Genomic DNA, 11630 nt, shown 5'->3' with positions numbered 1-11630 from the left:
ACTCCGCTTAATTATGAATGATCTACTCTTAAACAAAGACTTTTCCTCCACTGAATAAGCACATCAAAAACCTGAATTAATATCCTAAAATATTAAAACAAGGGTTAAACTCACAATTAAGAATAAGAACAAGTATTTATCATATATCTCAATTAGTAATAAGATTCGTCTTAGGTTTCATCTCCCTTAGGTATTTAGGGAGTTTAGCTCATAATAATGGAAAACATCTTAAAAATTGGAAAACAACAAAACATGAAGAAACCTAAAGAACTTCTAGGAAATTGGATGAAAATCTTCAGTCTTGATGTAGATCCTCCTTTGAGCTAATCCCGATGGCTGTTCTTGAGTATTTTCTGCCTTCTCTTTTCCGTGTCCCTTTAATCCTCTTCTAGGGTCTTTAAATAGACTTTGGAATGCCCAAATTAGCCCAAAATTGCCTTTTCCGAGTAGAATTAGACTTGGGATCGACAGGGATACAACCGTGTGCCACGCCTGTGTAAAGATGCTCAGGCCGTGTGCAATTCTGACTTGGTTTAGTGTCGACATGGCCATGACACACGGATGTGTGGTCTACCCGTGTAGAAGTGCCTAGGCCATGTGAAACACTGAATTAGGCCCAATTTGTCCGTTTTTGGTCCGTTTCTCGCACTTTTTGCTATCCTAAGCTCTCCTGAGTATAAAACATTAAGGCTCCGTTTGTTTGCCAGTAAAATGTTTCCCGAAAAATGATTTCTAGAAAATGATTTACTTTTCTGGTGTTTTGATGAATCTGTGTAAAATATTTTTTGCTGTTTGGCAAATTACCTGAAAATATTTTCCGAAAAAGCTATTTTTACATCTATTAATAAATTTATATTTTAAATTGTTTTTACATATATTACAATGATTTATTTATAAATAAATAAATCAAATTAAATATATAATAATACTCAATTATTTAAATTGTTTTTACATATATTACAATTAGAAGTATACATATACATATATCCCTGTCTTACATAATCCTAAATCAAGTTCAACAATTTCACATGCACAGAAGAAAAATGCTTTCTTCATTCAGCATGTTTCGATCATCGTTTATTCAACACTTTGAGATCATACCAACCAACTCCTCTATGTTCTGCAGCTCCGATGGTTATATCCAAATATCAGACTTGTGTATAACAATCAGAAGACTAAGTGAGGAAGACCAGAATGAATAGAATAATGAACAAAACTAGCAAAATTAATATCATCATAATATGGCTCTTAACACTTGCCTTCTTCATAACCATAGCCACTTTTTTCTGCAACGGACAAAAACATGAATTTTCAAAACAAAGTAATCATTCAAAACAAGCTATTATGTAATTAATAGGCAGCAAACTCAGCTCAAGTTAAAATGTAAGCACAAAAGGCCAAACAATTCACTCTCAGATTGCAGATAGGATTGTTTTGCATCTACGAAACTGCCATTAAAGGGAATTACCTGAACAAAATCCAGTCGGTTTGTTGTACAGTCCATTTCAGTACCCAAGTCATCTATTATTTTCTCCTGAAACACCGAAGTATTAGCATATGAAATCGTAGATATTGATCCTACACTGAAATTGAACAGAACATATTAAATAATTCATGCATGCCTAAGTAAAGATTAAAAAGAGAAAGTACCATAGAGATTATACCGTTACACACTCACCTGTGCAAGAAGTTCTTCATGTATTGTAAGGCCAAAACCTTCAATTCTCTCAACACTTGAACTAAGTTCATCCAACTCCTCATCCTGCTGCCTAGAACCACCAATTAATAAGCAACCGAAAACTATTAAAATTGGATGACGGAGTATGTTAGTGAAACAAACTCAAGGCAGTGTAGTCAAGGACACTCTAATTTATAAGAAGCATTTGTCTATCTGATTCTGATGCGATAAAGTCATCATTATCTTTTGCACTATACTGATATGATCTGTCCGATTGATGCGAAATTGGCAATTTCATTAATTCATGGCGCATTGCACTTGCGGAATTACCATTTTCTTTTCGAGCTACTACATATTTCTTCACATCTCCTGCCTAATTCAACAAAACAATCCTTAAAAAAGGTCCATGACATTAAGACTAAGAATCACAATAAGTTACAATTATATTAACAGGACAATGCCTGCAATGCCCCAATCAGCAAATAAACATTATTAATATATATATTTCCAGTCCTTAATTAAAAAAATGTAACAACTATAAAGACGATATACCTGAGTACGAGCAGTGATGGTCCATCTTCTCCGACTTTCAAGTTCTCTATTATCAATGCCAACCGAGAAGGATCTCTTGCTGGCACATCTATTGTTTTGTTCAACTCATCTACTTTCCTATCAAGAAATGTATCTTTTCAGCAGTAGCAAATTGGATTAAAATTGTTCAATTAACCCAACAAAGATGAAGTAAGACACATCATCACAACATAGTCTTTTCCCCCATCTCAAGGATCCAGTTCAATTAAGGAGGAATACTTAATTTGAGTACCTGCCATTCGATGCTCTCACAATTAGCAAGTAGCTCTTTCATGAGATGTACTTGTTCTTCAGTGTCGGGGAGAATTCTTTCCCATTGATGAAAACTTGATTGCAACTTATCAATCTATACCAATAAAAAAGAAACACCCAAAACGTTATCTAACTGAAAATCCGAAATAAAAAAGATCAAGCAATCTCTCTCTCTCTCTAACAGGGTTCAAAAAATAAATAAAGGCCCAACCTACAGATTCTTGAATCTCTTCTTTCACGATGTAAAATGGATCTTGAGCTTTAGACATCTTGGAAGTGACTATATATCACGTAAACATGCAAGGAACAATTCTTTAGCAATAATTCAGATTAAACAAAAAGAAGCATAAAGTTGTAACATGGTTTTTCACCTCTGTCGCCAATCTGAGGAAAACCAAGTGGTGAAGATCAGTGGTTTTCCACACTTCGGAAGGATCGGGAAAAAGAGGGGAGCATTCAGTTTTCTAAAATGATGTGAAATCCCAAAAACAGAGTGCAATGGATTGATAATCATAGACATGTCGTGTTTTAGTTTAAACTTGAGGGCTGGAAGTAGCGTTAGTCCTGAGAGCCCTCTAGTTGCATTGAAAAAAGTGAGCTTTTTCCCCGGTGGTTCAAAAGATGCCACATCTGCCTCAAGACCCACAGCTTATTTAACAACTTACGCCCCTGCGATTTGTTGCTTCCAAGGTTTTCGATTGGTCTTATTTCTACCCGAGTTTTAAGCCATCGTCTCAGTTGGTGGCCTAAGATAAGCCAACTTTGAAAATGACTTCTTCAACATTGAAAATGGCTTCGGTTCTCCTTGACCAAACTGATTTGCAACCCAAGGGGAAGGGGAAGGAGAAAGGGGAAAAGAAGAGTCAATTTTCGGAAAATGTCTTACCGATTTCAAAAGGGTAAGACATTTTCCTTAAAAAAAACCCTCTTTTTCCCGTGTTTTGTAAAACATTTTACCCTGGAAAGTCATTTTCAAGCAACCAAACATCAAAAAAGCCTAAAAATTTCAGCTTTTATGAAAAGCTTTTACAGGTTACCAAACGGACCCTAAATTAAAGGATTAGAAGCATCAAATTCACTAAAACCAAGGAAAAATAATTCATAAATATGCCAAGCATGGGGTAAAAATATGTATATATTACGGTTTATCAAATATCCCCACACTTAAGCATTTGCTTGTCCTCAAGCAAAATCCTCAACTCACAATTAAAAAAAATTCTTCTCAACTTATAATTCTCATCAATAATCACTACAGCAAAACTGACTTTTAGCGGCGTTTTTTTAGACTTTTAGCGGCGCTTTTAAGTGCCGCTAAAACTATTTGCGCGTTTTTACAAGCGTCACAAAAAACGCCGCTATTGCTAATGCCGCTAAGTTTGCAGTGTTTATTTGAAAAAACACCGTTAAAGGTCATAACTTTTAGCAGCGCTTTTCCCACAAACGCCGCTAAAGGTCATGACTTTTAGCGACACTTTTCTTACAAACGCCGCTAAAAGTCATGACCTTTAACAACGCTTTTTCAACAAACGCCGCTAAATGTCATGAAAGTAAAAAATATATATTATAAAATATTATAAGGGTTATGAAAAATATAAAGAATTTAAAATTCATTATCAAAATATTGAAAAGAATAATATCTATGATATAAATATAAAAATTTTCTATTACAAATTTAACTTTAAAACTAAATACAAAAATTAATGAATTTAAATTAATAATATAATTAAAATCCAAAAGTTAGAACTCAAGTTATCTTAAATATTAAAATAAAAATAAAAATTTAGAATCAAAACTAAAATAAATAATAAAAACTAAATTAATTATAAAAATATCAATAAAATAAGATATTATAATGAAATTACTTAAATGAAATAAGGACTTAAATCATAATAATGTAAAATATAAGATTCGAATATCCATTCCTACGTGAAATATCAATATTGATTATTTAAGTGGTAATGAATATTCTCTTTTCTAAGTTAAAACTCAAAAAAAAATGTTGAAAACAAAACAATTAAATAAAAAAATAGAATAATTAGTTGACATGAGATTATTATTAAATATATGCAAATATGCAAGTAGACTATTACAAAACTGGGTGTAGTTTTTGATCAACTAATTAGTTGATCCTACTGCAGGTTCTAACTATAATATGCTTAACTAACATACAAACATAAGGCACTCTAATACTTTATTGCACATAAAATATCTGAAACTCACACTTGAATTCGGATTTAGAGCACATACGGTGTCAACTGCATGTTGATCAATATCATTCTTATTCGCTGCTGCAATGCCTCCCATATGCATTTGTAGAGGTAGGAGCCAACCATTATGTGCCTTCTGCAAATTGTTCTTGGACTGCAATCTAGTGTAGTTGGTTTTTCTTGTTCCATTTGCCACCAGTCAAAACATAAAAGAGCTATATTATGGTAACTCCATCAGCTTACACAGTAAATTATAGCTCGCATGTTTCAAAGGTATGATTCAATCAGTTGGGATTCTGGTAAAATAACAGTCGTTGAGAAAGCAAATTGATGATAAATTAGATAGGAGCAGAGAATATATACTATATTTTATCGGAACAAATGTTCCTTTCTTCAAATATATTGGAATGAATAATGATTAATTTGCATCATCAACGCTAGTGAAAATCCATAAAGAGAAAAAATGATAGTTAGAATGAAGCATGAGTTATTGATGAGAAATTACAATAAAGAGTAGTTTTGGAGTGAATTAGTTTATGTTAGAAATAAATCATATTTTGCTAGATATGGTAATCAGTATATCCCTTTGACACATTTAGATGTTCATATCATGTTGTATTTTAATCGTTTTTCTTTATCCAAAATTATCAAATATAATGTTTACTACAATGTTGCAGAGCACTGAACAGTGGAAAAGAAAGAAGGAAAGAAATACGTTTTCTACTAATTTTCTTACTATCAGGCCATGGTGGATGGTTTAGACAAACTGGAGGTTACCTTGTGTCTGTGCATTAGATTTGGCGACCTTTTCTCTCCACCCTTTCTGACGAGCTCTTATTTCCCACATTGCTGTTAATTTCATTTGAGCCGACAGTGCTTCTTCAGCTTTCTCCCTTACTTCTTCGCACGTCTCCATACCTGAATTGCATTTGTCCGCTTCCTTTTGACATTGTGATGCTAACTTCTTAGCCTCGAGTAAAAAAAAACATTTATGTAAAAGATTATAACAATTAAGCATTAGTGACATACAATTAACGATTAAAATAAAATAAAACATATATGTAACAAATAAATTGTTGGTCAGAAAAAGTTGTAAAAAATGAAAAAAGAAATGCAGTCAACTGGCTCACTGTAAACTTAACTGCAGACTTTGAATATGCCATAAAACATAAATAAAACCCAAAATCACCAATATCACCCTGAAATGAAATCATTTGCTAGATGAAGGCAGTGGTTTTTGTTAATGTAAAAGGTTATTACATTTAATGTTACATTCACATCCAAATTACTCTCGGATAAAAAAATTCCACAACATTAATTATCAAGAAATTCCAACCAAAGCAGTTCATCCTGCGTACCAAAGCCAGAGTTACTACTTTATCTTATATAAGTGTTATTTCACAATATTAGTCATTTGCAATCAATCTTAAAATTAGAGGTGATCTAAAAGGCATAGAAAATCAAATGTAAAATTTCTTTGTATTAAGTTACTTTGTCCCATATTCCAATAAATACATCCATCCATGACAAAGAAACAGGAAACTGACCTATAAAGGAAGCATTGCTCAGTCCTGCATTAATTAAAGATAGAACCATAAAATTAGCTTAATTCTGCTGGGCAAAATTGCCAAAGATCAGATAATTAACATTTCCAAATACCCGATTGCCATCTTTAATAAAAATGGAAACTTGGAACTTTGTAGGGCAAGTAGCATAGAGAATGCTAATACAAAGTAACAAACATAATAGAAAGAAAGGCTAACAACAGCTTGCCATGCATGTAAGCATTCATAAAACAGGCATGAGTTTCAACTTTCAATAAATAGCTGCATAACTACCAAGCAAAACCCCATAGCCAAGGATATGGTGTTCTATTAATTGACACCTTTTTTTTCTTTTTTTTTCTCTATTTCCTCTTTTTAACAGTTTTACAACACAGATCTACACCCAAAAAAGGAAAAACTCAAAAGTAACAACTTAGCCCCTGAACTATATTCTTTTCCCACTTTTGACACCTAAACTTTTTTTTTTTCATTTTGGTACTTCAACTATCTTCGTCCTATTTTATGTGCCACATGTTATATTCTTATTGGCAACTTTATATTTTGGGGTAAAGTAGGATAAATATGATAGTTTAGGTACCAAAGTGAAACAAAAAATTTACGTATCAAAGTGAAAAACTGAATACAGTTTAGAGGCTAAATCTTAACTTAAGCCAATTTATAAATAATAAAAAAAAAAAGCCTTAAGAGGAAGCAAGCACTGTTTCACATAGGTTTCATTTTAACTTGTGAGACACTTTAAAGTAATTTAGGAGTTTCTTAAGAGCCTTACCACTATCAACGGCTTCCCTGGCCCTATCGAGAGCTATAGTCACGTCTTCAGCACCATCACAACCCAGTAAATGATCCACAATTCCGGCATTTAAAATGATGAGATCATATGCTGGCCCTTTTTGGCCATGCAGAGCAGCCAAACCCAGCTCTATATTCTTTGATACCTGCCATTGCAGCAAACACGGTCAAATGATCATCGGTTCTTATATATACACATATATTTATCATTTGATACAATGTCGGGTGGAGTTTCTTAATTTCACAAACAAGGTTTAGAAACTGTCACATGATCTTAATCAATACTTAAAAATATAAATAAATAAATGGACACATGACAGTTTTTTAACACCACTTGTGTTAAAATCCGGTGTACCGGATAATAATCCACACAGACACACACACATATATGGATATATGTACGGATATATAAATAACAAAGAAAAAATGGGAAGGGGGATTTTCTTTTCACCACCTTAATGGCTAAGTCAGCTCGGACTATGTACATTAAATATAAGTATGTGCCCGCATGGATATTCTCAATTTTTTCAAAGTTTACAATGCCCCGTATTTATTTTCAAATATATGTCTGATACAAGTACTTTAGGAAAAATAAAGAGTCTAAATAACATAATGGTCTAAATAACATAATTGTTTAGGGTGTTAATTTGGAAGTATAAAGAATATAATTCAATTATTCCTTTGCAACTGTAATGCTTGCATAAAGCAACAAGCTAATGGGAATCAAATTCGAAAGCATCCTGCAATTGCATGATTCTATAGGCAAGGAATAAATCGACAGGCTGATTATAATGATCAAAGATTATACAGAAAAGGAATTTCGAAGTTTATTGACTCATCAGCTCTTGGCATATTGGTTGGTTCAAAATCATGGTCCAAATATGTGTCGGATACGAGTATTTTAAGAAAAATGAAGTGTCCGAATAACATAGATTAATGCAACTTTAATACTGCATAAAACAAAAGGCTAATGGGATTTGGGAGCATCCTATGGTTGTATCATTCTATAGGCAAGAAACAAATGGACAGGCAAGATCATGATCGAGATTGTATAGAAAAGTAATTTTGAAGTTTACCGATCTATCAGTTCTTGGTGTATCAGTTGGTTCAAAACCATAGTCTATAGCATTAACCTCGAGCCTAAAACTCTGATGTGATACTCCTGCAATATTAGGATATTTTATCAGTAACAAAGGAATTTATTACTTTTAAAGTGGAGTAAGACAACACAGTTTAATACGAACCATCCTCTTTGCAAGCTGTTTCCGTGCCTACTGAACGAAAACCGGAACAATAGTTTACAGGAAAGCCTTTTGACGTGCTTGCTGATCGTAACCTAGTTGTCATCGAGAGGGCACCTTCTTCTCCCTTAAATAAGATCAGTCCCACATATTAAGTGTTTTTTATCAGATCACTTGTTGAATACTCTGAATTTAAATTAAATTTACACAGTATCTTGAACATCATGTAGAAGGAAAAATTTGTCACTCCTTAACCAAAAAATTTTCAAATTTAACCCATATTAACTGAAAAATCTTTTACCTTGACCATCCTATTTTACTTTAAACAAACATTCAAAAAGACATTGAACAAGACAGAATATTTTCCCTAAGCATAAATGTTGAAACCACCTATAACTAGTGAAAAACCTTGTTTAATAGACAAAAGTGGATAATAAGGGTAGTGGCCCTATATACTTTTATATAAGCGCTTAGCGTGAAACAAGATCGAACATGGCTCAATACGTTACATCATTTTTTTTCCTCCTAAACAGAGAGTGGTTCAAAGATGAAAAAAATCAGTTGTCTGTAGCATTTATCAGATGAACTTAACTAGGATGCAGAATGCAGGAGAATTGATAGGACCGACATTTTGGATATAGAATAACAATTAACAAGAAATCACTTCCACACATGCATAAAAAATATATTCAATAATAATAATAATAGAAATTCTATTTTGCATGTTCACAAGAAAATGTGGTTGATGTATAAATATTAGTAGTAAATGACACAAATGATTTTCATAATGAATCCAATACAGGAGTTTGTCCAGTATTGTTCTTCAACAAGATTCTCTAAGAAGAAAAAATCAAGAAGATGAGGGAGAGATATTGAGATCCTGTCAAGCAGAACCTGTCAAGCAGACATCCTGAGATAAACTTTTTACTTCTAATGAAAAAATATATATCATAACTGAATAACAAGAATCAAACAGGCAAGACCATGAAAGATTATTGAATTCTTAGCCAAAAGCCTATGGACTATTTGTTAGGATATGTGAAAAGCTTTAAGTGGCTACAGTAATTGTCTAAAATGGGGATGATATCCAGAAGAGTCTGGAAACTGGTGTTTAAGAAAAACTCATAAAGTCAATTCCTAAAAGGGACGAAGAATTTGATACAAAAAACAAAGAAAAAAATATATAAGAAACCAGACATTACCTCCTCTTGGAGCAAAGTTGGGAGACAGTCTGCAGATGTAAGGCCTTTCATCAGCAATAACAAAGAAAAAAATATATAAGAAAAAATTTGTTTACATATACTTTTTTAAGGAAAATATATAAATATACTTATATATAGAAACATAGATATGGTGTAATCGAGAAATGCAGACAAATGGGGTGTAAAGGCAGTGGCAGCGTGATTTTTTTCTACTTTACTTGCGCTTCTCTCTAATATTTTTGTTAACGAAAAGTACTTGGCATATGAAGTGGACATGAAAAAAGCCATCGATTACGGGCATCGAACATCGTTCACTTTAAGTATATGGTGTTATATTGATAATTGGTAAATCAAACCCAAGACAAGGCGATTGGGCTACCAGAATAATTAGCATAAACACACCAACTCATGGGACAACAGATTGCCCCCAAAAGTTAACTAAAAATGACCCAGCAAAGATTTCTAAATACGCAGAAAAAATAAACATTCTAGCATATCAGTAGAAATGACAGAAGCAACAAACCTAGGAGAAACTACTGGAACACCATCTTCTTTTATAACTTCCCCTTTATCAGCATTTGACATAACCTTTCTTTTCCTCCTAAACACTGGAACACCATCTCTTTTTCGAAACTTTTCCGACTTATTCATAACATGAATATACCTAAACCGCATACCCATCAATGGATGCTTCTCCATCAAGAAATCTTTCCTAATCTTATTCGAAACATAAAATATCCCTGAAAAATGCATCACCGCCTTCTTAAATCGGTTCTCGAACCCTAAATACTCTCCCAAACAAAACACATTCTTTCCTTCAGTCTTCTTTGACACCAACAGCTACAACAACTCGTGAAGCACTGCCACAGTCCATTTCTCCACCTGGTCACTATTAGGCCCTAAATGAAATGAATTTTCGTAAGGTGAAATGTAAGGCAAATCTTGCCATGTGTCAACCCAATTCTTCACCTTCTTCTCTAAATCAAACCCATTGGGTAATTTCATCGAAAACCTTAACGGCAATCCTTTTTTCAATTTCACACTGTCAGAAAAAGAAGCTCTCTTTTCCATTTCGGAAATGGCAAGTTTATTCCTCCAAGAAATAAGCTCTAAAAAAAGGGTTTCTTTTCCATCAGAAGGGTTTTTATATTCACAAATTTGGAAATAATCAGGATAATCAGAAAGAAGAAAGGTAATATAATTAGTGGGAAGGCCGAGATCAAATTTGAACTTGTCTAAGATATGTAAAGGCAGCCTACCTGCTTTAGTCAGCATTAAGAGCTTAGCCAACCTGTTTACGACGTCGTTTCGATGAGGGGGAGAGTTGTGAATAGCTAGCTCCTCTTTGTGCAGAGTCATAGCTTGAGGGGTGAGCTTGACGTGGAGAGGAAGAGAGGGAGAGGGTTGGAAGGGGGAGAAAATGGAAGGGTAGTTTTGAAAGAGCTTGGAAGTAGAGGTGGGGAGATTGAAGTGGGATTTGAGAGGGGAGAGAGAGGAAAGGGGGAGGGATTTGGAGGGATTTGGAGGGAGAGGAGAGGATTTGGTTTTTGAGGGAAAGGATTTCTTTGAGGTTTCTCTCTTTCGACGGCAATGTCTAGGTATGGGTCACGAACCCACTTGATCCTGGCGTCAACGAAGCTGCGGATTAGAAGCAGCCGGTGAGGGAATCTTCTCCAGAGCTCCATGCTTAGCATATCAATGCAGTTTGCATTTGAACTGGAGAACTTAACGACACCATTGGTAAATTTTTGCTTTGACAACTTAATTTGGTGTAATTTGAATTGAAGAAAGCAAAGGGAGATGTTTGTGGCGTTTTTTTTTTAATGAAAATGACGTTAATTCATATTTTTTAAGGCGTTTTTAAAAAAAGACACTAACCATGTAGCCCAATATTTTTTTTTCTATTATTATTATTATTATTATTATTATTTATTAAAATGGTTAAATTTTAATTTGGTCTCTCTAATATATTTAAATTTTAGATTTTTTGTATATACTTTAATTTTTAATATCATTTAGTCTATATATTTTATGATATTATTAATTAATCCAAATAGTTAATATTATTAACTTTTTATTAAAACATTACATGATAATATATAATT

General features: G+C 33.3%; 2 protein-coding genes across 11 annotated transcripts; both read right to left on the bottom strand.

Annotated features, from left to right (window-relative positions):
* Positions 1 to 933: 933 nt before the first annotated feature.
* On the bottom strand, positions 934 to 3585 carry LOC108453249 (syntaxin-61-like). 5 transcript variants are annotated; one of them, XM_053030787.1, is made up of 8 exons: positions 2893 to 3585; positions 2733 to 2801; positions 2502 to 2615; positions 2231 to 2339; positions 1679 to 1769; positions 1469 to 1534; positions 1260 to 1286; positions 934 to 1120 (listed from the first exon to the last, which is right to left on the bottom strand). In XM_053030787.1, the coding sequence occupies exons 3-8, from the start codon at positions 2506 to 2508 to the stop codon at positions 1082 to 1084; spliced, it is 339 nt and encodes a 112-aa protein (XP_052886747.1). In that variant the 5' UTR covers positions 2509 to 2615; positions 2733 to 2801; positions 2893 to 3585; the 3' UTR covers positions 934 to 1081. The 5 variants fall into 5 exon arrangements, with proteins under 5 accessions (XP_052886747.1, XP_052886748.1, XP_017606741.1 ...); XM_053030788.1 differs by adding an exon at positions 2009 to 2051 and having other exon boundaries at positions 934 to 1286; positions 2893 to 3539; XM_017751252.2 differs by adding an exon at positions 2009 to 2051 and having other exon boundaries at positions 934 to 1286; positions 2231 to 2347; positions 2893 to 3528.
* Positions 3586 to 4556: 971 nt separating this feature from the next.
* On the bottom strand, positions 4557 to 11356 carry LOC108453237 (uncharacterized). 6 transcript variants are annotated; one of them, XR_008285771.1, is made up of 8 exons: positions 10785 to 11356; positions 9526 to 9569; positions 8327 to 8450; positions 8159 to 8244; positions 7063 to 7228; positions 6276 to 6299; positions 5506 to 5692; positions 4557 to 5024 (listed from the first exon to the last, which is right to left on the bottom strand). XR_008285771.1 is itself a non-coding variant. In XM_017751241.2 (7 exons), the coding sequence occupies exons 1-7, from the start codon at positions 10882 to 10884 to the stop codon at positions 5694 to 5696; spliced, it is 549 nt and encodes a 182-aa protein (XP_017606730.1). In that variant the 5' UTR covers positions 10885 to 11356; the 3' UTR covers positions 5342 to 5693. The 6 variants fall into 6 exon arrangements, 2 of the variants coding, with proteins under 2 accessions (XP_017606730.1, XP_052886744.1); XR_008285772.1 differs by having other exon boundaries at positions 4557 to 4943; XR_008285773.1 differs by lacking the exon at positions 10785 to 11356 and adding an exon at positions 10049 to 10361.
* Between the last annotated feature and the right edge of the window lie 274 nt (positions 11357 to 11630).

The sequence above is a fragment of the Gossypium arboreum genome, chromosome 7, assembly GCF_025698485.1.
Source record: "Gossypium arboreum isolate Shixiya-1 chromosome 7, ASM2569848v2, whole genome shotgun sequence".
Taxonomy (NCBI): domain Eukaryota; kingdom Viridiplantae; phylum Streptophyta; class Magnoliopsida; order Malvales; family Malvaceae; genus Gossypium; species Gossypium arboreum.
The sequence above is the reverse complement of the archived record's forward strand: the minus strand, read 5'-3'. Positions and strand labels throughout refer to the sequence as shown.